General features: G+C 45.3%; 1 protein-coding gene across 2 annotated transcripts in view; it reads left to right on the top strand.

Moving 5' to 3' along the window:
* LOC132897184 (leucine-rich repeat-containing G-protein coupled receptor 6) overlaps window positions 1–23,870 on the top strand; it is a 188,658-nt gene that overhangs the window by 137,792 nt on the left and 26,996 nt on the right. For both annotated transcript variants that reach the window (XM_060938605.1, XM_060938606.1), the window contains 4 exons: window positions 19,277–19,345; window positions 19,887–19,958; window positions 20,103–20,174; window positions 20,434–20,502. In XM_060938605.1, the coding sequence (XP_060794588.1) occupies window positions 19,277–19,345; window positions 19,887–19,958; window positions 20,103–20,174; window positions 20,434–20,502 (282 nt within the window). The remainder of the gene's footprint in view (window positions 1–19,276; window positions 19,346–19,886; window positions 19,959–20,102; window positions 20,175–20,433; window positions 20,503–23,870) is intronic.

Genomic DNA, 23,870 nt, shown 5'->3' with positions numbered 1-23,870 from the left:
CCACTAGGCGGTGTGTATGACTGGTAATTATTAGCACTGGCCACTAGGCGGTGTGTGTGACTGGTAATTACTAACACTGGCCACTAGGCGGTGTGTGTGACTGGTAATTACTAGCACTGGCCACTAGGCAGTGTGTCTCATCTCATCTCATTATCTCTAGCCGCTTTATCCTGTTCTACAGGGTCGCAGGCAAGCTGGATCCTATCCCAGCTGACTACGGGCGAAAGGCGGGGTTCACCCTGGACAAGTCGCCAGGTCATCACAGGGCTGACACATAGACACAGACAACCATTCACACTCACATTCACACCTACGCTCAATTTAGAGTCACCAGTTAACCTAACCTGCATGTCTTTGGACTGTGGGGGAAACCGGAGCACCCGGAGGAAACCCACGCGGACACAGGGAGAACATGCAAACTCCGCACAGAAAGGCCCTCGCCGGCCACGGGGCTCGAACCCAGACCTTCCTGCTGTGAGGCGACAGCGCTAACCACTACACCACCGTGCCGCCCTAGGCGGTGTGTATGACTGGTAATTACTAACACTGGCCACTAGGCAGTGTGTCTCATCTCATCTCATTATCTCTAGCCGCTTTATCCTGTTCTACAGGGTCGCAGGCAAGCTGGATCCTATCCCAGCTGACTACGGGCGAAAGGCGGGGTTCACCCTGGACAAGTCGCCAGGTCATCACAGGGCTGACACATAGACACAGACAACCATTCACACTCACATTCACACCTACGCTCAATTTAGAGTCACCAGTTAACCTAACCTGCATGTCTTTGGACTGTGGGGGAAACCGGAGCACCCGGAGGAAACCCACGCGGACACAGGGAGAACATGCAAACTCCGCACAGAAAGGCCCTCGCCGGCCACGGGGCTCGAACCCAGACCTTCCTGCTGTGAGGCGACAGCGCTAACCACTACACCACCGTGCCGCCCTAGGCGGTGTGTATGACTGGTAATTACTAACACTGGCCACTAGGCGGTGTGTGTGACTGGTAATTACTAACACTGACCACTAGGCGGTGTGTCACCTCATCTCTAGCCGCTTTATCCTTCTACAGGGTCGCAGGCAAGCTGGAGCCTATCCCAGCTGACTACGGGCGAAAGGCGGGGTACACCCTGGACAAGTCGCCAGGTCATCACAGGGCTGACACATAGACACAGACAACCATTCACACTCACATTCACACCTACGGTCAATTTAGAGTCACCAGTTAACCTAACCTGCATGTCTTTGGACTGTGGGGGAAACCGGAGCACCCGGAGGAAACCCACGCGGACACGGGGAGAACATGCAAACTCCGCACAGAAAGGCCCTCGCCGGCCCCGGGGCTCGAACCCAGGACCTTCTTGCTGTGAGGCGACAGCGCTAACCACTACACCACCGTGCCGCCCTTAGGCTATGTGTGTGACTGGTAATTACTAACACTGGCCACTAGGCGGTGTGTGTGACTGGTAATTACTAGCACTGGCCACTAGGCGGTGTGTATGACTGGTAATTATTAGCACTGGCCACTAGGCGGTGTGTGTGACTGGTAATTACTAACACTGGCCACTAGGCAGTGTGTATGACTGGTAATTACTAACACTGGCCACTAGGCGGTGTGTGTGACTGGTAATTACTAGCACTGGCCACTAGGCAGTGTGTCTCATCTCATCTCATTATCTCTAGCCGCTTTATCCTGTTCTACAGGGTCGCAGGCAAGCTGGATCCTATCCCAGCTGACTACGGGCGAAAGGCGGGGTTCACCCTGGACAAGTCGCCAGGTCATCACAGGGCTGACACATAGACACAGACAACCATTCACACTCACATTCACACCTACGCTCAATTTAGAGTCACCAGTTAACCTAACCTGCATGTCTTTGGACTGTGGGGGAAACCGGAGCACCCGGAGGAAACCCACGCGGACACAGGGAGAACATGCAAACTCCGCACAGAAAGGCCCTCGCCGGCCACGGGGCTCGAACCCAGACCTTCCTGCTGTGAGGCGACAGCGCTAACCACTACACCACCGTGCCGCCCTAGGCGGTGTGTATGACTGGTAATTACTAACACTGGCCACTAGGCGGTGTGTGTGACTGGTAATTACTAACACTGACCACTAGGCGGTGTGTCACCTCATCTCTAGCCGCTTTATCCTTCTACAGGGTCGCAGGCAAGCTGGAGCCTATCCCAGCTGACTACGGGCGAAAGGCGGGGTACACCCTGGACAAGTCGCCAGGTCATCACAGGGCTGACACATAGACACAGACAACCATTCACACTCACATTCACACCTACGCTCAATTTAGAGTCACCAGTTAACCTAACCTGCATGTCTTTGGACTGTGGGGGAAACCGGAGCACCCGGAGGAAACCCACGCGGACACAGGGAGAACATGCAAACTCCGCACAGAAAGGCCCTCGCCGGCCACGGGGCTCGAACCCAGACCTTCCTGCTGTGAGGCGACAGCGCTAACCACTACACCACCGTGCCGCCCTAGGCGGTGTGTATGACTGGTAATTACTAACACTGGCCACTAGGCGGTGTGTGTGACTGGTAATTACTAACACTGACCACTAGGCGGTGTGTCACCTCATCTCTAGCCGCTTTATCCTTCTACAGGGTCGCAGGCAAGCTGGAGCCTATCCCAGCTGACTACGGGCGAAAGGCGGGGTTCACCCTGGACAAGTCACCAGGTCATCACAGGGCTGACACATAGACACAGACAACCATTCACACTCACATTCACACCTACGGTCAATTTAGAGTCACCAGTTAACCTAACCTGCATGTCTTTGGACTGTGGGGGAAACCGGAGCACCCGGAGGAAACCCACGCGGACACGGGGAGAACATGCAAACTCCGCACAGAAAGGCCCTCGCCGGCCCCGGGGCTCGAACCCAGGACCTTCTTGCTGTGAGGCGACAGCGCTAACCACTACACCACCGTGCCGCCCTTAGGCTATGTGTGTGACTGGTAATTACTAACACTGGCCACTAGGCGGTGTGTGTGACTGGTAATTACTAACACTGACCACTAGGCGGTGTGTCACCTCATCTCTAGCCGCTTTATCCTTCTACAGGGTCGCAGGCAAGCTGGAGCCTATCCCAGCTGACTACGGACGAAAGGCGGGGTACACCCTGGACAAGTCGCCAGGTCATCACAGGGCTGACACATAGACACAGACAACCATTCACACTCACATTCACACCTACGCTCAATTTAGAGTCACCAGTTAACCTAACCTGCATGTCTTTGGACTGTGGGGGAAACCGGAGCACCCGGAGGAAACCCACGCGGACACGGGGAGAACATGCAAACTCCGCACAGAAAGGCCCTCGCCGGCCCCGGGGCTCGAACCCAGGACCTTCTTGCTGTGAGGCGACAGCGCTAACCACTACACCACCGTGCCGCCCTTAGGCTATGTGTGTGACTGGTAATTACTAACACTGGCCACTAGGCGGTGTGTGTGACTGGTAATTACTAGCACTGGCCACTAGGCGGTGTGTATGACTGGTAATTATTAGCACTGGCCACTAGGCGGTGTGTGTGACTGGTAATTACTAACACTGGCCACTAGGCGGTGTGTGTGACTGGTAATTACTAGCACTGGCCACTAGGCAGTGTGTCTCATCTCATCTCATTATCTCTAGCCGCTTTATCCTGTTCTACAGGGTCGCAGGCAAGCTGGATCCTATCCCAGCTGACTACGGGCGAAAGGCGGGGTTCACCCTGGACAAGTCGCCAGGTCATCACAGGGCTGACACATAGACACAGACAACCATTCACACTCACATTCACACCTACGCTCAATTTAGAGTCACCAGTTAACCTAACCTGCATGTCTTTGGACTGTGGGGGAAACCGGAGCACCCGGAGGAAACCCACGCGGACACAGGGAGAACATGCAAACTCCGCACAGAAAGGCCCTCGCCGGCCACGGGGCTCGAACCCAGACCTTCCTGCTGTGAGGCGACAGCGCTAACCACTACACCACCGTGCCGCCCTAGGCGGTGTGTATGACTGGTAATTACTAACACTGGCCACTAGGCAGTGTGTCTCATCTCATCTCATTATCTCTAGCCGCTTTATCCTGTTCTACAGGGTCGCAGGCAAGCTGGATCCTATCCCAGCTGACTACGGGCGAAAGGCGGGGTTCACCCTGGACAAGTCGCCAGGTCATCACAGGGCTGACACATAGACACAGACAACCATTCACACTCACATTCACACCTACGCTCAATTTAGAGTCACCAGTTAACCTAACCTGCATGTCTTTGGACTGTGGGGGAAACCGGAGCACCCGGAGGAAACCCACGCGGACACAGGGAGAACATGCAAACTCCGCACAGAAAGGCCCTCGCCGGCCACGGGGCTCGAACCCAGACCTTCCTGCTGTGAGGCGACAGCGCTAACCACTACACCACCGTGCCGCCCTAGGCGGTGTGTATGACTGGTAATTACTAACACTGGCCACTAGGCGGTGTGTGTGACTGGTAATTACTAACACTGACCACTAGGCGGTGTGTCACCTCATCTCTAGCCGCTTTATCCTTCTACAGGGTCGCAGGCAAGCTGGAGCCTATCCCAGCTGACTACGGGCGAAAGGCGGGGTACACCCTGGACAAGTCGCCAGGTCATCACAGGGCTGACACATAGACACAGACAACCATTCACACTCACATTCACACCTACGGTCAATTTAGAGTCACCAGTTAACCTAACCTGCATGTCTTTGGACTGTGGGGGAAACCGGAGCACCCGGAGGAAACCCACGCGGACACGGGGAGAACATGCAAACTCCGCACAGAAAGGCCCTCGCCGGCCCCGGGGCTCGAACCCAGGACCTTCTTGCTGTGAGGCGACAGCGCTAACCACTACACCACCGTGCCGCCCTTAGGCTATGTGTGTGACTGGTAATTACTAACACTGGCCACTAGGCGGTGTGTGTGACTGGTAATTACTAGCACTGGCCACTAGGCGGTGTGTATGACTGGTAATTATTAGCACTGGCCACTAGGCGGTGTGTGTGACTGGTAATTACTAACACTGGCCACTAGGCAGTGTGTATGACTGGTAATTACTAACACTGGCCACTAGGCGGTGTGTGTGACTGGTAATTACTAGCACTGGCCACTAGGCAGTGTGTCTCATCTCATCTCATTATCTCTAGCCGCTTTATCCTGTTCTACAGGGTCGCAGGCAAGCTGGATCCTATCCCAGCTGACTACGGGCGAAAGGCGGGGTTCACCCTGGACAAGTCGCCAGGTCATCACAGGGCTGACACATAGACACAGACAACCATTCACACTCACATTCACACCTACGCTCAATTTAGAGTCACCAGTTAACCTAACCTGCATGTCTTTGGACTGTGGGGGAAACCGGAGCACCCGGAGGAAACCCACGCGGACACAGGGAGAACATGCAAACTCCGCACAGAAAGGCCCTCGCCGGCCACGGGGCTCGAACCCAGACCTTCCTGCTGTGAGGCGACAGCGCTAACCACTACACCACCGTGCCGCCCTAGGCGGTGTGTATGACTGGTAATTACTAACACTGGCCACTAGGCGGTGTGTGTGACTGGTAATTACTAACACTGACCACTAGGCGGTGTGTCACCTCATCTCTAGCCGCTTTATCCTTCTACAGGGTCGCAGGCAAGCTGGAGCCTATCCCAGCTGACTACGGGCGAAAGGCGGGGTACACCCTGGACAAGTCGCCAGGTCATCACAGGGCTGACACATAGACACAGACAACCATTCACACTCACATTCACACCTACGCTCAATTTAGAGTCACCAGTTAACCTAACCTGCATGTCTTTGGACTGTGGGGGAAACCGGAGCACCCGGAGGAAACCCACGCGGACACGGGGAGAACATGCAAACTCCGCACAGAAAGGCCCTCGCCGGCCCTGGGGCTCGAACCCAGGACCTTCTTGCTGTGAGGCGACAGCGCTAACCACTACACCACCGTGCCGCCCTTAGGCTATGTGTGTGACTGGTAATTACTAACACTGGCCACTAGGCGGTGTGTGTGACTGGTAATTACTAGCACTGGCCACTAGGCGGTGTGTATGACTGGTAATTATTAGCACTGGCCACTAGGCGGTGTGTGTGACTGGTAATTACTAACACTGGCCACTAGGCAGTGTGTATGACTGGTAATTACTAACACTGGCCACTAGGCGGTGTGTGTGACTGGTAATTACTAGCACTGGCCACTAGGCAGTGTGTCTCATCTCATCTCATTATCTCTAGCCGCTTTATCCTGTTCTACAGGGTCGCAGGCAAGCTGGATCCTATCCCAGCTGACTACGGGCGAAAGGCGGGGTTCACCCTGGACAAGTCGCCAGGTCATCACAGGGCTGACACATAGACACAGACAACCATTCACACTCACATTCACACCTACGCTCAATTTAGAGTCACCAGTTAACCTAACCTGCATGTCTTTGGACTGTGGGGGAAACCGGAGCACCCGGAGGAAACCCACGTGGACACGGGGAGAACATGCAAACTCCACACAGAAAGGCCCTCACTGGCCACGGGGCTTGAACCCAGACCTTCTTGCTGTGAGGCGACAGCGCTAACCACTACACCACCGTGCCGCCCCTAGGCGGTGTGTATGACTGGTAATTACTAACACTGACCACTAGGCGGTGTGTATGACTGGTGGTACATGTACACACCACAAAAAATCGACTCGATGGGTTTACCATTTTTTCTTAGGTATGGTGCTCCGCTATTATTGTGTGTGTCTGTTTGTCAGAGGGAGAGAGAGAGAAAAAGTGTGTGTGTGAAAGAGAGTGTGCTCATTGATGTTGCATGTGCATGTGAGTGCGTACTTGTGAGAGAGTGTATGCATAAATATGCATATGACCGTGAGTGTGTGTATGAGTGTGCACAGAATTGTATATGTTATATCATCAGACTCATGATATCCAATATTTTATAAAGTTTCAGATCAATCCATCAATGAATTGAACATTTTTCCCCATTTCCTGCTTGGCCAGATGGTGGCGCTGTGCTAGGAATCTGTATTACACATGTGAATATCATCACAATCATAATACACAATATTTTGTAAAGTGTCAGATCAATCAGTTAAGGCATTGCCAATTTCTGGCACATTTCCTGCTTGGCCAGGTGGTGGCACTATAACAGGCAGGCCCATTGGGCATCAGGTTATCATAATAATCATAATATCTATTGAAGTAAGAAGTGTCCGACCATACAGTCAATGCACTGTGGCTTTCTGACACATTTCCTGTTTATGTGGCAAGATATTAAAATCATAAGGCCATTTCAACATATTACAAGATATCAAAAATCCCTTCGCAATTTAATATCAGCGACATCTTGGCATCACGTATAACAAATTTCACATGAATCTCATGAACCGTCTAGGAGGAGCATGTTAAAATTCATCATGTGTCAAAACACACATATTCAAAACCCTGTTCTTTCCTTGGTCAGTTGGTGGCGCTATACCAGACAGGCCCATAACGGCTAAAGAGTATCAGAATCATATTACAAGATATCAAGTTCAACATTCAGCAATATCTTGACATATTATATAATATTTCAACATATTACAACATATCAAAAATCCCTTAGCAATTCAACTTCAGCAATATCTTGGCATCATGTTTGCCAAGTTTGATATGAATTTGATGAACCGTCGAGGAGGAGTACGTTAAAAATGACCATGTCTAATTTCACTCCAAATGGCCTTATGACCTCATCACTCCAAAGTTCTACCCATTCATTTCAATGGGAAATGGAAAAAGGGGCGCTATGAAGTCCTTGGGCCACGCCCGGGGCCAAAAGTCTGTGGCTGAGTAGTGATGACAATGACTGATGTGTGTATCAAATTTCATGAGTTTTCGTGTATGGTAATGCCTCAAATAAGGCCAAAACACGGCAAAATAATAATAATAATAATAATAATAATAATCCTTTGAAAAACAATAGGGTCTTCGCACCAAACGGTGCTCGGGCCCTAAGAAGCTCTTGCTGGGTATGGACTAATTTTAAAGAAGCCCCCCAAAAATAAGCCGTGCACTGACTTGTTTTTTCCACCTGAAACTTTGTTCCAAAAGTCTGATTTTGCATAAAAACTGTGACTCTGAGCAGAAAAATTCAAGTTCTACTCTTTAAACAGCTCACACTGATATACAGTAATGTCTTATAAATCACAATTTATATTATTAATCCCTCAATTTTTTTTAGGTGCTTTTAGGTATTTCTTTAGTCTTTATTTGAAATCAATTCATATATGATAATTTAATTGCAAAAGCACCGTACACCAGCAAAATTTCTTATCAAACAGGGCCAGGTTAACACACAAACTAGCAATCTAATAAATACACTAACACGTAAATTAGTAAAAGCATAAATAATTTGAAAAACTGATGGAAATGTGTGTTTGTCATGGTTGAAACTGGAACAGGCTGTCCTGGTTGCTACCTGTTTTGACGAGTTAAATCCTTGAGAATTATCTTCGCTCACACATTCTGCTCTCTGTTTCGATCAGGTTATTCTGAATGCTTCATCACCTGCTGACGTTACTCTGTCACACACAGACAGCTCGGCGTCACCGTCCAATCGCACAGCTACAACACACTCCTGATTGTGAAGATCTGCTCATGTTTGCTCTACAATAAACTGAGAAAGATCTCTGAGCAGCCGTGTCTGCGTCCCTGACTGTTACTCCCTGATATCTGTCAGGCGGAATCTCTGAGGCGGCAGAGCTCTATATTCCCAGATTATACTTTGTCAATTCAACCTCCTTCAGTACAGACAGATCACAACCTATCACATACGCTAGCATTATAGTAAACATGCTACCACACAAACGAGTGTTGTAGTAAACAGGCTCACAAGCAAGCTAGCTTTACTGTAAACAGCTTCACAGGCCGTGGGTACGTCAGGGTCTTCTTGTACATCGCTCTGGATAATGGCGCAAGAGCGTCTGCTAAATACCTGTAATATAACGTAGAGCAAACAGACTAACAGGCAAGCTAGCTTTATAGCAAACAAGCTAACACACTAACTAACTTTACAGCAAACAGGCTAACAAACAAGCTAGTGTTATAGTAAACAAGCTAACAAACAAACTAGCATTATAAAGATAAACAAATTAGTAATACCATAAATAAATGAACACATAAACTAGCATTATAGAAAACAGGCTAACACACAAACTAATACCATAAATAAGCTAACACACAAACTAGCATTATAGTTAACAAGCAAACTGGCTTTATAGCAAACAGGCTAACAAACAAGCTAGTGTTATAATAAACAAGCTAACAAACAAATTAGTAATACCATAAATAAGCTAACATAGGGCGGCACGGTGGTGTAGTGGTTAGCGCTGTCGCCTCACAGCAAGAAGGTCCTGGGTTCGAGCCCCGTGGCCGGCGAGGGCCTTTCTGTGCGGAGTTTGCATGTTCTCCCCGTGTCCGCGTGGGTTTCCTCCGGGTGCTCCGGTTTCCCCCACAGTCCAAAGACATGCAGGTTAGGTTAACTGGTGACTCTAAATTGAGCGTAGGTGTGAATGTGAGTGTGAATGGTTGTCTGTGTCTATGTGTCAGCCCTGTGATGACCTGGCGACTTGTCCAGGGTGAACCCCGCCTTTCACCCGTAGTCAGCTGGGATAGGCTCCAGCTCGCCTGCGACCCTGTAGAACAGGATAAAGCGGCTACAGATAATGAGATGAGAAGCTAACATTCAAGCTAGCATTATAGTAAACAAGCTAACAAGCAAGCTAGCTTTATAGCAAACAGGCTAACACACAAACTATTAATAGCATAAATAAGCTAACACACAAACTAGCATTATAGTAAACAAGCTAAGAAACTAGTGTTATAATTAACAAGCAAACTAGTAATACCATAATTAAGCTAACATGCAAACTAGCTTTATAGCAAACAGGCTAACACATGAAACAGCATTACAGTTAAAGGGGTAACAAACAAACTAGCATTCATTTGGCAAATTGATATAAAAGAGGGAAATCATAAAGTTTTGAAGGCTCAGTTTAACAGTAAAAATGGAATTTGTCCTCACAGTGTTAAAACTGTCACGTCTGTCCATCATAATAAGGACAACTGTTAAACTTACTTCTACACACACAGAGCGAGTGTTTTAGTGTGTGTGGCCGTGGGCCAAGGCCACACTGCTTCTGCTCTACACTTCAAACACACTGGCAGCTTTCCAGCTTCCCCTTTCTCAAAAAAAGGAGCTAAAATACATAAACAATTATTCTGCTTTGAAAGCTTACACTTAGCACTGAGGGATGAGAGCGATAATTATGGGGATGATGAGGCCTATTCAGCTCTGAGTGCTCTTAGTGCAGGGATGGGGCTTTATGAGTCAGGAGGAACGCTGCCAAACACACTCTTATTTAACTGATTATCCCTCTGCCGCTCCTTTCTAAAGGCAGGCTGGGAAGAAAAGCTTGTTTTCCTACCCTTTAAAGGAGTCTCGCAGTAACAGGCATGTGCTAAGATTACATTTTCATAATCTCATCTCATCTCATTATCTCTAGCCGCTTTATCCTTCTACAGGGTCGCAGGCAAGCTGGAGCCTATCCCAGCTGACTACGGGCGAAAGGCGGGGTACACCCTGGACAAGTCGCCAGGTCATCACAGGGCTGACACATAGACACAGACAACCATTCACACTCACATTCACACCTACGCTCAATTTAGAGTCACCAGTTAACCTAACCTGCATGTCTTTGGACTGTGGGGGAAACCGGAGCACCCGGAGGAAACCCACGCGGACACGGGGAGAACATGCAAACTCCACACAGAAAGGCCCTCGCCGGCCCCGGGGCTCGAACCCAGGACCTTCTTGCTGTGAGGCGACAGCGCTAACCACTACACCACCGTGCCGCCCAACCAAACCTATCATCAAGGTTTATCTTAAAGCAAAATCATTATATAATAAGATGATGATGTTTTTTTTGTCTATCAGTTGCTTATGTAAGCTTATATATTATAAAGCTTTTAGAAACTGCACAAGATGTGAAACCATCAAAATTACATATTATCCATGATTTAGTGCAATTTGTATTTATAAATACTGGTAGAAATGAATATTACTATAGCAGTAGTGGTCAAAAAGTATGTCAAAAATATGAAAGGTATATCGATATTTATGTGGGGAAATTTCTGCACATTCCGAGTCGTGTTATGCTTCTGCATAAGTTGACGTAAGTATAGGGTGACCAGTTTTCCCTAGTCTGAAACCGGGACACTTTTGCACGCGACCATGCTCGTGCACGCACACCTTTTTTTTACGTAAACGTGACACTCAGAGAGGTGCTCTTATCATTTTGTTGAAGCTCATATTCATCAACATCTCACATGAAATAAAACAAACAGGCATTGTGTTATCTAGTAGCATAGTGGTATACAGATCAGTTAAATTATGGTCAGACAACAGATGTTGTAATGGCTGAGAATAGGCCAGGCTATGTCCATAGGCCACATTTACACTGATTTATTTCACCTGTTTGTGAGAACACCAAGAAGAATGCATATGCACATGTAGGCTATATCTCTAAAATTGTATGCACTATAGCATGAACTTAAAAAGTAGATATGTGACCTCAACATAGCCTCGGTCAGAATCAACCTTACTAACCATTCCCCACAACTGAATGAATAAAGCAAGAAGATGTGGACAAAAGTGAACACTTTAATGGAAGCTGCAACAAGCTGTTCAACACAGCAATATGACCAAACTGTCAGAATGGTATGTTAAACAGAAACAAAAAAGAGACAAGTGATTTGAGAATATATACTACGGAAGCGGGCGGCATGGTGGTGTAGTGGTTAGCGCTGTCGCCTCACAGCAAGAAGGTCCTGGGTTCGAGCCCCATGGCCGGCGAGGGCCTTTCTGTGTGGAGTTTGCATGTTCTCCCCGTGTCCGCGTGGGTTTCCTCCGGGTGCTCCGGTTTCCCCCACAGTCCAAAGACATGCAGGTTAGGTTAACTGGTGACTCTAAATTGAGCGTAGGTGTGAATGTGAGTGTGAATGGTTGTCTGTGTCTATGTGTCAGCCCTGTGATGACCTGGCGACTTGTCCAGGGTGAACCCCGCCTTTCGCCCGTAGTCAGCTGGAATAGGCTCCAGCTTGCCTGCGACCCTGTAGAACAGGATAAAGCGGCTACAGATAATGAGATGAGATGAGATACTACGGAAGCCGAGAGAGGATATAATCCTTTTTTTATTCACCTTGTTATCCCGAGATAACGACATAATTAATTCAGGATCTCGAGAAAACAACACAACTAATTAGAGATCTCGAGAAAACAAAACCGTTATTTCATGATCTCGAGTAAACAGCTGAGAAATGGTTCATTCAGGTACGCCAAGAAAGATTGTGATATGCTGACTTTGGGGCTATTTCTCATTCTGTACAGACGCAACTTTGGTGATTAGAAGGCAATATTTTGATCAGGGGTTGACACAGAGAGAGATTGCATTAAGTCTTTTAATAAGGGATAATTTCAAAATTAGTCCGCGGCACCTCCGCAGAAGACTGGCTCAGCTTCGTCTCTACTGACGGAGATACAGTGATCCAGCTGAGATCATGAAATAATTGTTTTGTTATCTCGAGATCTCGGAATAACGGTTTTGTTTTCTCGAGATCTCGAATTAGTTGTGTTGTTTTCTCGAGATCCTGAATTAATTATGTCGTTATCTCGGGATAACAAGGTGAATAAAAAAAGATTATATGAAGGGCGTCTCGCGGCTTCAGCAGTAAAGGAGGAGAGGGGCGACGGCCCGAGGAAAGCCCCCACAGGAGCGCACAGCATTTGCAGCATAGGCTGCCCAACTCAGTACAAGAACAAAGCACTTACAGTGTGTGCAGTAGGCCTCGTGCGCATTGTTCTGCACCTCTCGGAGGAAGGGGTAGGTGCCCTGTAAATCTTTGGAAAAGGTACGTTTTCTTTTCGGCATAATTGCTGCGGCATTACTGCTGCTAGCTGCTAGACAAAGAACATTCGCGCCAGTTTATTTTATTGTTGCCTGGCAACACGTTCTGTTGTCTGGAATAATGTGGCTAAATAAACACCCATGCCACAGGGCCAGGGGGCAGTAACCAGGAAAGTTTGCGATTCCTGTCAATTCATCAAAATAGTAAATGCAGACATTTCTCCGCTAATGATTCCCACGCTGCTCAGTTGCAAACGTCGCGAGTGGCGAAAACCGGGACATATCCGTGTCCCGACAGACTTTTGTCGGGACTCGGGACACACAACCCCAAATCGGGACTGTCCCGGTAAAACCGGGACGTCTGGTCACCCTACATAAGTAGTTCATGTTGTTTGTGGCAGATTTTTCTGAAGTAGAAGTTTCTGAGATGGGGTTTCCGATAGTCTCTAGACCACTGCTTTAAAACACAAGCATCTGCTTTCAAATCTGAACACATATAAAGGATAGAAAATGTGGACTGGGAGGATAGGAAGATACCCATCAGCTATTTCTACACAACATGTTTAAAGTGTTGTTCTTAATTTGGTCCATCTGTGATTGTTCAATAAGCAATGTCTCAGATTAAGGTGCTGTCTCCTTTCATGTCCTACATGTAAAAAAAAATTTAAAAAATTCTTGTGGACTTTATTCATTTATTAGTACAAATACGCAGGTGATTATAGGAAATCGTGCGTGCTGATTAGTTGAGAGATTCTGACTATTTCTTGATAACCACCTTGAGTGACTCAACAAAATGGTGTCCAATCGCTTTGTCACCGTAAGTGAGGAAGAATTACAGATGATGAAAAAAAAATGCTGTTCCTAAAAGCACTAAAGATGCTCTGAAGTTTGGTCTAAAACTATTCAAAGGGAAGGTGGGACTGGGATTTATTTTACTGATTTCAAAGCAAAGGATTTTATATGAGGCAGTTTAGATAAGTGACACAAGTCTGTGCCACACCGTTATGACATTTACATGTTGCTTTTGAAGTTTGAAATAAATTTTTATATGATTTTTTAAAAATCACTTGTGTATTTATATTAAAACAATTATCCACCTCAGGCTCAGTGAATATCAGTGAATAATAACCTCAACTTCATCTCAGGTATTATTCACCGATATTCACTTCACCTTTGGTGAATAATTGTTAATTAATAACATTTATTTAATATTGGTCTCAGATGGCATTCAGTAGTTTAATTTTTCTTTTATTTACAGCCCAAAACCTGTACATATTTCAGTGTGAAATCAAACTTGTGTTTACATCAAACTATCAGACAGTGCTACTAGACTTATTACAGCTCATAGCTAGGGCTGCGATCTTGCAAGAATATACGTGAGGTCAGAATTGGGCATGACTGAGACATATATTTGTTTCTCACACTCCATCCAACATGTTCTACTTTTGTATAATTTCTGAAACATTTGTCAAAATGGATATGTTCCAGGTCAAAATTGTAGGTCAGGTGAATTTTTTTCAACCTGGGTTAAAATTTTTAGTTCACTTTCCAGTTCATAATTTGCTACTTGTATTTGAAAGACTTATTATATCTAGGGTTAACTTTAGGGTTAGGATTTGGGAAAATGTTGTATTTTAAACTACTTGATGACAGAATAAGACTGGACTCATTAATAAATTCAAACTATATATCACTGCTTCCATGGCGATTGTTGCTGGTCTAGTGGTTATGGTGCTGGGTTAAAAATCAAAAGGTTCTGAGTTTGAATCCTGGTTAAAACTAGTCGGCCTTTCGATTTCATAAAATCAGTGAAATTTAGTTCCGTCTGAAATGTGGTGATTGTGATATCTGTTTATTTCTGTAATATCTCACAAAATATCAGGCCATTCTGTGGCTGGGAAGTTATTTAATTTGAGGGGATTAAAGCAAATAACGTGCATGAAATCGCTCGCTTGGCGCAGTCAAGCAGACAGAGGAAGTCCGTGTGCGCATGCGCAGGTTTACCTTCTTCTTCTTCTTTTGGGTTTTACAGCAGCTGGCATCCACAGTGTTGCATTACTGCCATCTACAGGTTTCCCTTTGAGCGTGCACTGACAGTTCCATCATTCTGTCGCTAAACGAACAGCTGATCACACCGAGGTGCTCGCTGAGCGCCCATATTTATTAGTTTGGTCCTGCATTTCCTTTCCTTCGTATATAACATAACATCTTTTCTTCTCGCTTTCTTTCCATTACTGTCATCGCTCTTTCACGTTTCATTCGCACACTCACGTCCTCTATTTTTCTCTCCTGTTTCAAATTTGTATCCCACAATGCCTTGCGTGAACAGGGAAAGCCCACCACATGATGCATGGCGTAGTATCTTGAATTGGGTCATGGTGAAGCAGGAAAAAATAGCAGAGAATTTAGGGCCATGTGGCTCTAAAGTCTTTAATTGTTTTGTTTAAAAAAAAATAAAATTGGAAGTCTGTGATTTGAATTCAGTAACTTTCGGTCACTAAACAAAAATGATTGGGTGTCGGGAAAATTCTTTTTATGACCTACACTTCAAAAATCTGAAAGGCAGTCTACCTTTAAGTATGAAAAAAGATATGCAAAAAGAATGCTAATTACATAGATAGGAACAGACAGACAGACAGACAGACAAGAAGAAATAATCGGTAAGTGTAGACAGAGAGGAAGTAGATGGAAGAAAGAGAGACAAAACAAGTGAAGGAAAATCCCTTTAAAAAATCTTAGATAATCCAAAATTTCACCTATAGGTTGGAAATTATGAACTAGGTTAAAAAATTTAACCCAGGTAAAAAAAAATCACCTAGGTTGGAATTTTTTGACCTGTAACATAAACTATATGGCCAAAGGTATGTGATCCCTTGACCATCACATCCATATGTGTTCATCCCCAAGCTGCCGCCACAAAGTTGGAAGCACACAATTGTACTAGTATATGAAGTCTTTGTACGGGTATGTCGCAACATTAAGATTTCCTTTCACTCAAACAAAAAACCCAAATATGACAATGTTCCAGCATGACAATGCCCCGTGCACAAAATGAGCTCCATGATGACATGGTTTGTCAAGGTTGGAGTGGAACAACTTGATTGTCCTGCACAGACCCCTGACCTCAACCCCAGTGAACACCTTTGAGATGAACTGCAATGTCTACTGCACCCCAGACCTCACCAAACATGAGTACCTGATTTCATTAATGCTTTTGTGGCTGAATGATCATAGCCATACTCCAAAATCTAGTGGAAAGCCTTCTCAGAAGAATGGAGATTATTATAGCAGTAAACGGGTACTCCATCTGGACTGGGATGTTCAAAAAGTACATCTGAGCATGATGGTTAGGTGTCCACAAACTTTTGACCACACAGTGTAGATTTGGGGAATGGCTGTAAAATCTAAAAAATGATGCCTGGGTGAGCAGAACCAAATAAGTAGTGCACACTACAGGAGGGTTAATGAAAGGCATGCAGTAAAAGTAATGTATGTGAAAGAAGGTCATGTCATGGTGAGTTAGGCTGAGCAGAACAGCTGTAACACCACATAAACCCAGCAAGGATTTCCCCTTGCACCATCCGATCTCCAGCTGTTTGGTTAAGTTATGGAGCAGCAGGACAATGGATGAAGTTACAGTATCAAAACAGGACAGCACATATAGATATAAAGGTTCTGGTGTTTGACACTGCCTGGTAAAAATGAAAAGCACTGTATCAGGTATACAGACATAGCCAGATTTGTCAGGTCTACATGACAAATTCAGCTGGATTGTCACAAAAAACAACCCCAAACCATCTCAGTACCAGACCCTGAACTCTATCCACTGCTTTTAAAGTCCAACATCATAACCATCACTGCCATATGGGCTGCAGGATTTAAACATAACATCATATAATACATTCTTAAATCAGCTTCCCTTAATATTCCAATAAATCGTCAAATGGATATTGAGGAGAATAGATAACCCAATTCCCAAACACACAAGTATGAAATAAAACATTGTCAAGTTGTAGGAAAATAATCAATGACAGAATGGTGTGATGAAGTTGAGTTCGAGTGACTACATGATTGTTGATTATTGTCTTATTACAGCTTATCCTAAGGTGATTTATTTCTCATACACCATAGCAATTTGCCAGCAGTTATTATTATTTTTTATTCAAGAGTGATATTGTCAATTATTATACATACAGGACACTTTTTCCATGGAGTAAAAACATGTGGGTTTATTGATGGCATGCAATATTGTGTGTAATCATATTGCTTATCCTCCATGTATCACGCCGCTCTCCCCAATAAAGAATGAGTGTGCAATATTCTGTTAGAATATTGTACACTGTTAAGACAACACGACCTCACACCTCAGAGCTCATGCGAATATCCAATGACCAAACTTTTCTGCTGTGTATGTGCAGAGTCATTTCTTTGTCGGCCAGGAAAGAGAGAAGACGAGGCTAATCCAGTGCTACTGCTATAATTAAGCACTAAATAAACAAACTGAAAACTGAAACCAAAGATGCGCCGAACACCCGAAAGGCTCCTAAAACTTCATTAGATATTCTTCACACATATTTACAAAAGAGAAACAGACCAATGGACATCAAAAAACTGGAAAAGAGACACGTCAGAGATGTAAAACTTCCAAGCTAACGAGTGACTGTGACAATTTGTAAACAAACATGGCCGCCAGGTTTGCTTTGTTAAAAACGTAAGATTTTGAGAGAATGTTGGCTGCCAGGTTGCTCCGTGGTGTGCAGCTGTTGATGTTGATTTTAAAAGTAACTAAGTAAATTACACAGGGAAAATAATAATAATAATAATAATAATAACATTTGGCTTGACTGTGCTAGCATTGGCCTTCGCTAACACTACACCGGCTGGAAGGTAACTGCACTGCCGCGCTAACATCACTGAGTCATGGGTAAGCTTGCATTGGCCTTTGAGAATGCTGAATTGAAGACAGTGTGTATGTAGTATAATAATAATAATAATAATAATAATAATAATAATAATAATAATGTCTGGGGGGTTTTGTGGTCTATCAGATATATTCCATTCAGCTCCTTGTCTTTGACTCGTTCAGTATCATGCTCGCTGAATGGAATATATCTGAGAGACCATGAAAAAAAGCCAGACAATATCATTTAATTATCCTCTCCACATTTACTGGATATGAGCAATTGTGTGCTCTGATTGGCTACTCTACTACTAGGCTATCAGCTCATATACTGTGAGTAGAGAAAAACAAAATGGCGGAGTGTGTTGCTGAACCAACCGACGAAATAGAAATTCTACTCGAAAACAAAACCCCCAAAATACAAAAAAAGCAACAAAATATGGAATAAAAGTATTTGATGGTAATTTTTTTTTCAAGAATTATTATTATCACATTTTTCACAAATTGCTCCTGTCATTTCGCCGGTTTGTTTACATTCTAAGTGGAAATGATTTTGTCTGACGTTTTGTATAAAGTTTTGATTGATGGAATTTGCAAAAAATAAAAATGTTCTGTTTCTCAAAATCCAGTGAATGTGGACAGAATAAAACAGTTATTCCACTGAATCTCATCATACATGGATTATAGACAACTCGGTGCTGTGCACCTCATCAGCTATTAGCTCATGTACGATTCAATTTCGTGGAATAACTGTTAAATGTTTTATCTATTTATAGTTATATTTAATGATTGTCAATGTTCATAGCACAAGTTAGCACCAGGTATCACAGCTATAAAGTTGTTTCCTTAACATCCCTATCTCTTAAAGTTAATAATCAAACAAAGAATTCCAGTTTCCTTGTTACTGAGAAGCCACAAAGCCACTGTGCTCAAGATTTTCCCATGTCAGAAAGCTTCAAGTTCCAGCTTTACCTCTGACTGTTCCAAAGTGGTGATACTGGAGAATCCTTTGATAAATGCTGAATAAGTTGCTCTTCTCAGAAAACTTCACAATGTCGACACTTAAACTTGTCCACCATACAAGTCCTTGTGAATTCGCTGTTGGTGTAGAAACAATAATGTATTAAATTGAGTATATTAATATAAAACTTGCAATATAGAACTTGGTTTCAAGTAGATTCTTTTATATGTATTATATGTAAGTTTTAATATTTGACTATACATGCAGTATCATTAATCCAATGTAGTACAGTTTCTGACTGTAGCACAGATGTGACACCGGCATGGACGGATGTTTGGTGTGAGTGTTATACACCTCAGAGTCACTTCTGGACTCCCAAAAATCTCCAGCCAGGAACAGCTAACGTCTAAATGCTTGCTACTATGGTGACCCTAATTTTTTCCTCCTCATTTTTCTCCAGTGAGCTGAACTTCAACACTCTTCAGGAATTTCCCGTGGCCATCCGGACACTGAACAAACTCCAGGAGCTGTAAGTAACCCTGAGTAACATTACCCAGCATGCATCTGTTCACAGCACCCTCTTTCATGAGGGCCATCTGGCGTGTTACCTTTCAGGAAAAGAAAATAAAAACTCATTTAACTTGATGGTAGAAATGCATCTGTGAGCTGGGAGCAGATGTGGCAAGGGTGCAAGACGAGTGTGTGCGGAAGTGGGTGTGCCTCAAGTGGTGCTTCGCTGTAACAGCTGCTTCCATACCCCCCCCACACACACACACACACAGCAATGCAAAAACATTGATATACAGATAGAAAGACAGGCAGATTTAAAAAAAAATGTTAAACCTGTCTGTGTGATGTCACAGCTATGACATCACCAAGCTGACAGGATGTGATAAGATCTTAATATACTATTTTAAGCCATGTAGATATCCACTATGGTATAACATTAACACTCTATTTTATATCTCCTTGATACAGTACACTGTCATATTGTTATATCGTCACCACAGTAGTAAACAGTGTTTGTGTGTATTGCACTGGTGCATGTGTTTTTCTCTTTTCCTTTTCAGTGGTTTCCACAATAATAACATCAGGGTGATCCCTGAGAGAGCTTTTGTGGGGAACCCGCTGCTGCAAACAATGTGAGTCTCATCACACCACCATGACCTTCCAGCTGTAGAGTTAACAACCTTGTGCATTTCTAAGAAGTCAATTGTTAAAATGAGCAGATCCACAGCAGAGCTGGTCCATATCTCTAAATCCTCTTCCTGAAACTCTCCCCTCAGTCATTTCTATGAGAATCCCATCCAGTTTGTTGGAAGATCTGCTTTCCAGTTCTTGCCACAGTTACACACACTGTAAGTATAAACACTGCATATAAACAGATACTGTACATAAAATAGCAGAAGTGGATAATGAAAAAAATAAACCAATCAAATCAGAGATTCAGATATGTACCATAACAATCATGAACAACCATGAATACCGTAATAATCATGAATGCTGGCTGTGGATCCGACAATGTCGGAATGGGGGCGTCAGTAGGTCATGTGATTTTTCTGTTGGTGCTCATTAGCATAACAAGCTTCACTAATGAGTTCTGAAATCTGCTTTCAGATCTCTGAATGGTGCCACTGAGATACAGGAATTCCCTGACCTGACAGGGACCACCAGCCTGCAAGTGCTGTGAGTACCATCCTCACTCCCAACCATTCACTTCTACTCACTTACATAGTCCCAGTCAGAGCTGCTCGCTCAAATCCATCCACTATCTATACCACTTATCCGTTAAGGTCACAGGGGAAGCTGGAGCCAATCCCAGCTGACTTTGGGTGAAAGGCAGGGTACAACCATTCACACTCAAATTCACACCCATGGGCAGTTTAGAGTAGCCAGATAGCCTAATCTGCATGTCTTTGGACCATGGGAGGAAACCACAGCACCCCCAAGGAAACCCACACAGGCAGGGGAGAACATGCAAGCTCCATACAGGATGGACTGAGTCGACCACGACAGTACTAACCACTGTACTACCATGCCAACCCCTCTCTCAAAATGATTTCACATCCACTTATCTCACTTCCACCAACACAAATTCGTTTGCTCAATTTCACCAACTCAGATCCACTCAAACCCAACAATTCTAATCTAGCCACTTGCTTTCACCTATAATAATCTCTTCTTCTTCTTCTTCTTTTGGCTGTTCCCATTCGTTAGGGGTCACCACAGCGGATCTGTTCCGCATTTTGATTTTGGCATAGGTTTTACACAGGATGCCCATCCTGACACAACCCTCCCCAATCTATCCGGGCTTGGGACCAGCACTAAGTATGCACTGGCTTGTGCAACTCCAATGGCTGGGTATTTTACCTAATCTGCATGTCTTTGGACTGTGGGGGGAACCAGATCAGACATGGGGAGAACATGCAAACTCCACACAGAAAGGCTCCCATCAGCTGTGAGGTTCGAACCTGGAACCTTCTTGCTGTGAGGCAGTGCTAACCACTACACCACCATGCTGCTCTTTTCACCTATAATAATAATAATAATGTTAACTTATATTGTGCCTTTCTCAAACACAAGGTCGCTTTACAGTTTTTATATATATATATATAAACTGTAAAACGACCTTGTATATCATCTCATTATCTCTATCCGCTTTATCCTGTTCTACAGGGTCGCAGGCAAGCTGGAGCCTATCCCAGCTGACTACGGCCGAAAGGCGGGGTACACCCTGGACAAGTCGCCAGGTCATCACAGGGCTGACACATAGACACAGGCAACCATTCACACTCACATTCACACCTACGCTCAATTTAGAGTCACCAGTTAACCTAACCTGCATGTCTTTGGACTGTGGGGGAAACCGGAGCACCAGGAGGAAACCCACGCGGACACGGGGAGAACATGCAAACTCCACACAGAAAGGCCCTCGCCGGCCACGGGGCTTGAACCCGGACCTTCTTGCTGTGTGGTGACAGCGCTAACCACTACATCACCATGCCGCAAGTCCACCAAAAGTGGTCAGGATGTAACTCCAGTGGCATAGCTGCTCAGAGTCCCACTGAAAGGCACATACAGGCATGTCCCATAGTGCCTGCACAGCCACACCAATGTCACCAGGCAACAGCGCTCGGAACACCATGCCATGGATCCACAAAGTGAGCACAAAAACATTGCCACACAGAGCGCTGGGCAACTCTGATGTTGATTTGATGAGAGCAACAAGTGCACCACAGTCCACAGCAATCAAAACATGCTTCACTCATGGAGGACCAAGGCCTGAGGAAACAGAGGCTGGGCTCAGAGCCACGCCACAACTGGCAGACAGAATCAGCAAAACATTCAAGCAGAAAACAAACATCAAAACATACAAACACAGAAAAAAAGAAAAAGCTCCATTGAGAAGCAGCAGCCAAAATGTGCACAGCGTACTCTCAACCGGAAATGGAAGTCGAGTAAGGGAAACAGAAAGAAAGTAGTGTCCTCCTCAAATCCACCTGCTCCCTTATACCCACTCAAATTCACCTGCTCAAAACACCCACTTGCTTCCACCTGGTTGCATCCACCAAGTCAAATCCACCCACTCGTTTCTGCCCAGTCAAATCCACCTACTTAAATTTACCCCCTTGCTTCCACCTGCTCAAATCCACCCAGTCACTTCCACCCCACTCAAATCTGACTCCTCAAATCCATTTACTCTCTTCCACCTGCTCAAAACTGCCTGCTTGGTCCAACCCAGTTAAATTCACCCAGTCAACTCCACATACATGCTATTACCCAGTCAAATCTATCCATCCATCCATTATCTCTAACCACTTATCCTGTGCAGGGTCACAGGCAAGCTGGAGCCTATCCCAGCTGACTATGGGTGAGAGGCGGGATACACCCTGGACAAGTCGCCAGATCATCACAGGGCTGACACATAGAGACAAACAACCATTCACACCTATAGTCAATTTAGAGCCACCAATTATCCTAACCTGCATGCCTTTGGACTGTGGGGGAAACCGGAGCACCCAGAGGAAACCCACGCAGACATGGGAAGAACATCCAAACTCCACACAGAAAGGCCCTTGTCGGCCACTGGGCTCGAACCCAGAACCTTCTTACTGTGCGGTGACAGTGCTAACCACTACACCACCGTGCTGCTCCAGTCAAATCTACGCACTCAAATATACCCACTTGCTTCCACTCAAATTCACTTCTTTACTTCCACCACTCAAATCCACCTGCTAGCTTCAACCCAGTCAAATTCACCCACTCAATTTCACCCACTCGCAACCACATGGTCAAATCTACCAGGTCAAACCTATCCACTCCAATCCACCCACTAAAATCTACCTGCTTGTTTCTGCCCAGTCAAATCTACTTACTTAAAGTACCCCCTTGCTTCCACCTGCTCAACTCTACCCAGTCACTTCCACCCACTCACAGCCACCAACTCACATCTACTCACTCACTTCCACCCACTCACAGCCACCAACTCACATCTACTCACTCACTTCCACCCACTCAAATCCGACTCCTCAAATCCATTCACTCTCTTCCACCTGCTCAAATCCACCTGCTTGGTCCAACCCAGTCAAATTCACCCACTCAACTCCATATGCATGCTACTACCCAATCAAATCTCATCTCATCTCATCTCATCTCATTATCTCTAGCTGCTTTATCCTGTTCTACAGGGTCGCAGGCAAGCTGGATCCTATCCCAGCTGACTACGGGCGAAAGGCGGGGTTCACCCTGGACAAGTTGCCAGGTCATCACAGGGCTCCCAATCAAATCCACTCACTCAAATATACCCACTTGCTTCCACTCAAATTGACCCACTCAAATCCATATACTCAGATCTTTGTTCTCTACATGCTGGCTTTGCCCCACTCAGATACACCTTTCAAATCCACCTGCTAATTTCCTTCCAGTCACATTCACCCATTTGAATTTACCTGCTCACAACCACACAGTCAATACCACCCACCCCAAATCTACCCCCTCAGATCTACCCACTTAAATCTATCTGCTTGCTACTACACAGTTTAATGCACCTGGTC

Source organism: Neoarius graeffei, chromosome 13 (genome assembly GCF_027579695.1).
Source record: "Neoarius graeffei isolate fNeoGra1 chromosome 13, fNeoGra1.pri, whole genome shotgun sequence".
Taxonomy (NCBI): Eukaryota; Metazoa; Chordata; class Actinopteri; order Siluriformes; family Ariidae; genus Neoarius; species Neoarius graeffei.
Note: the sequence above shows the minus strand (reverse complement) of the source record. Positions and strands in the feature narration are given on the sequence as shown.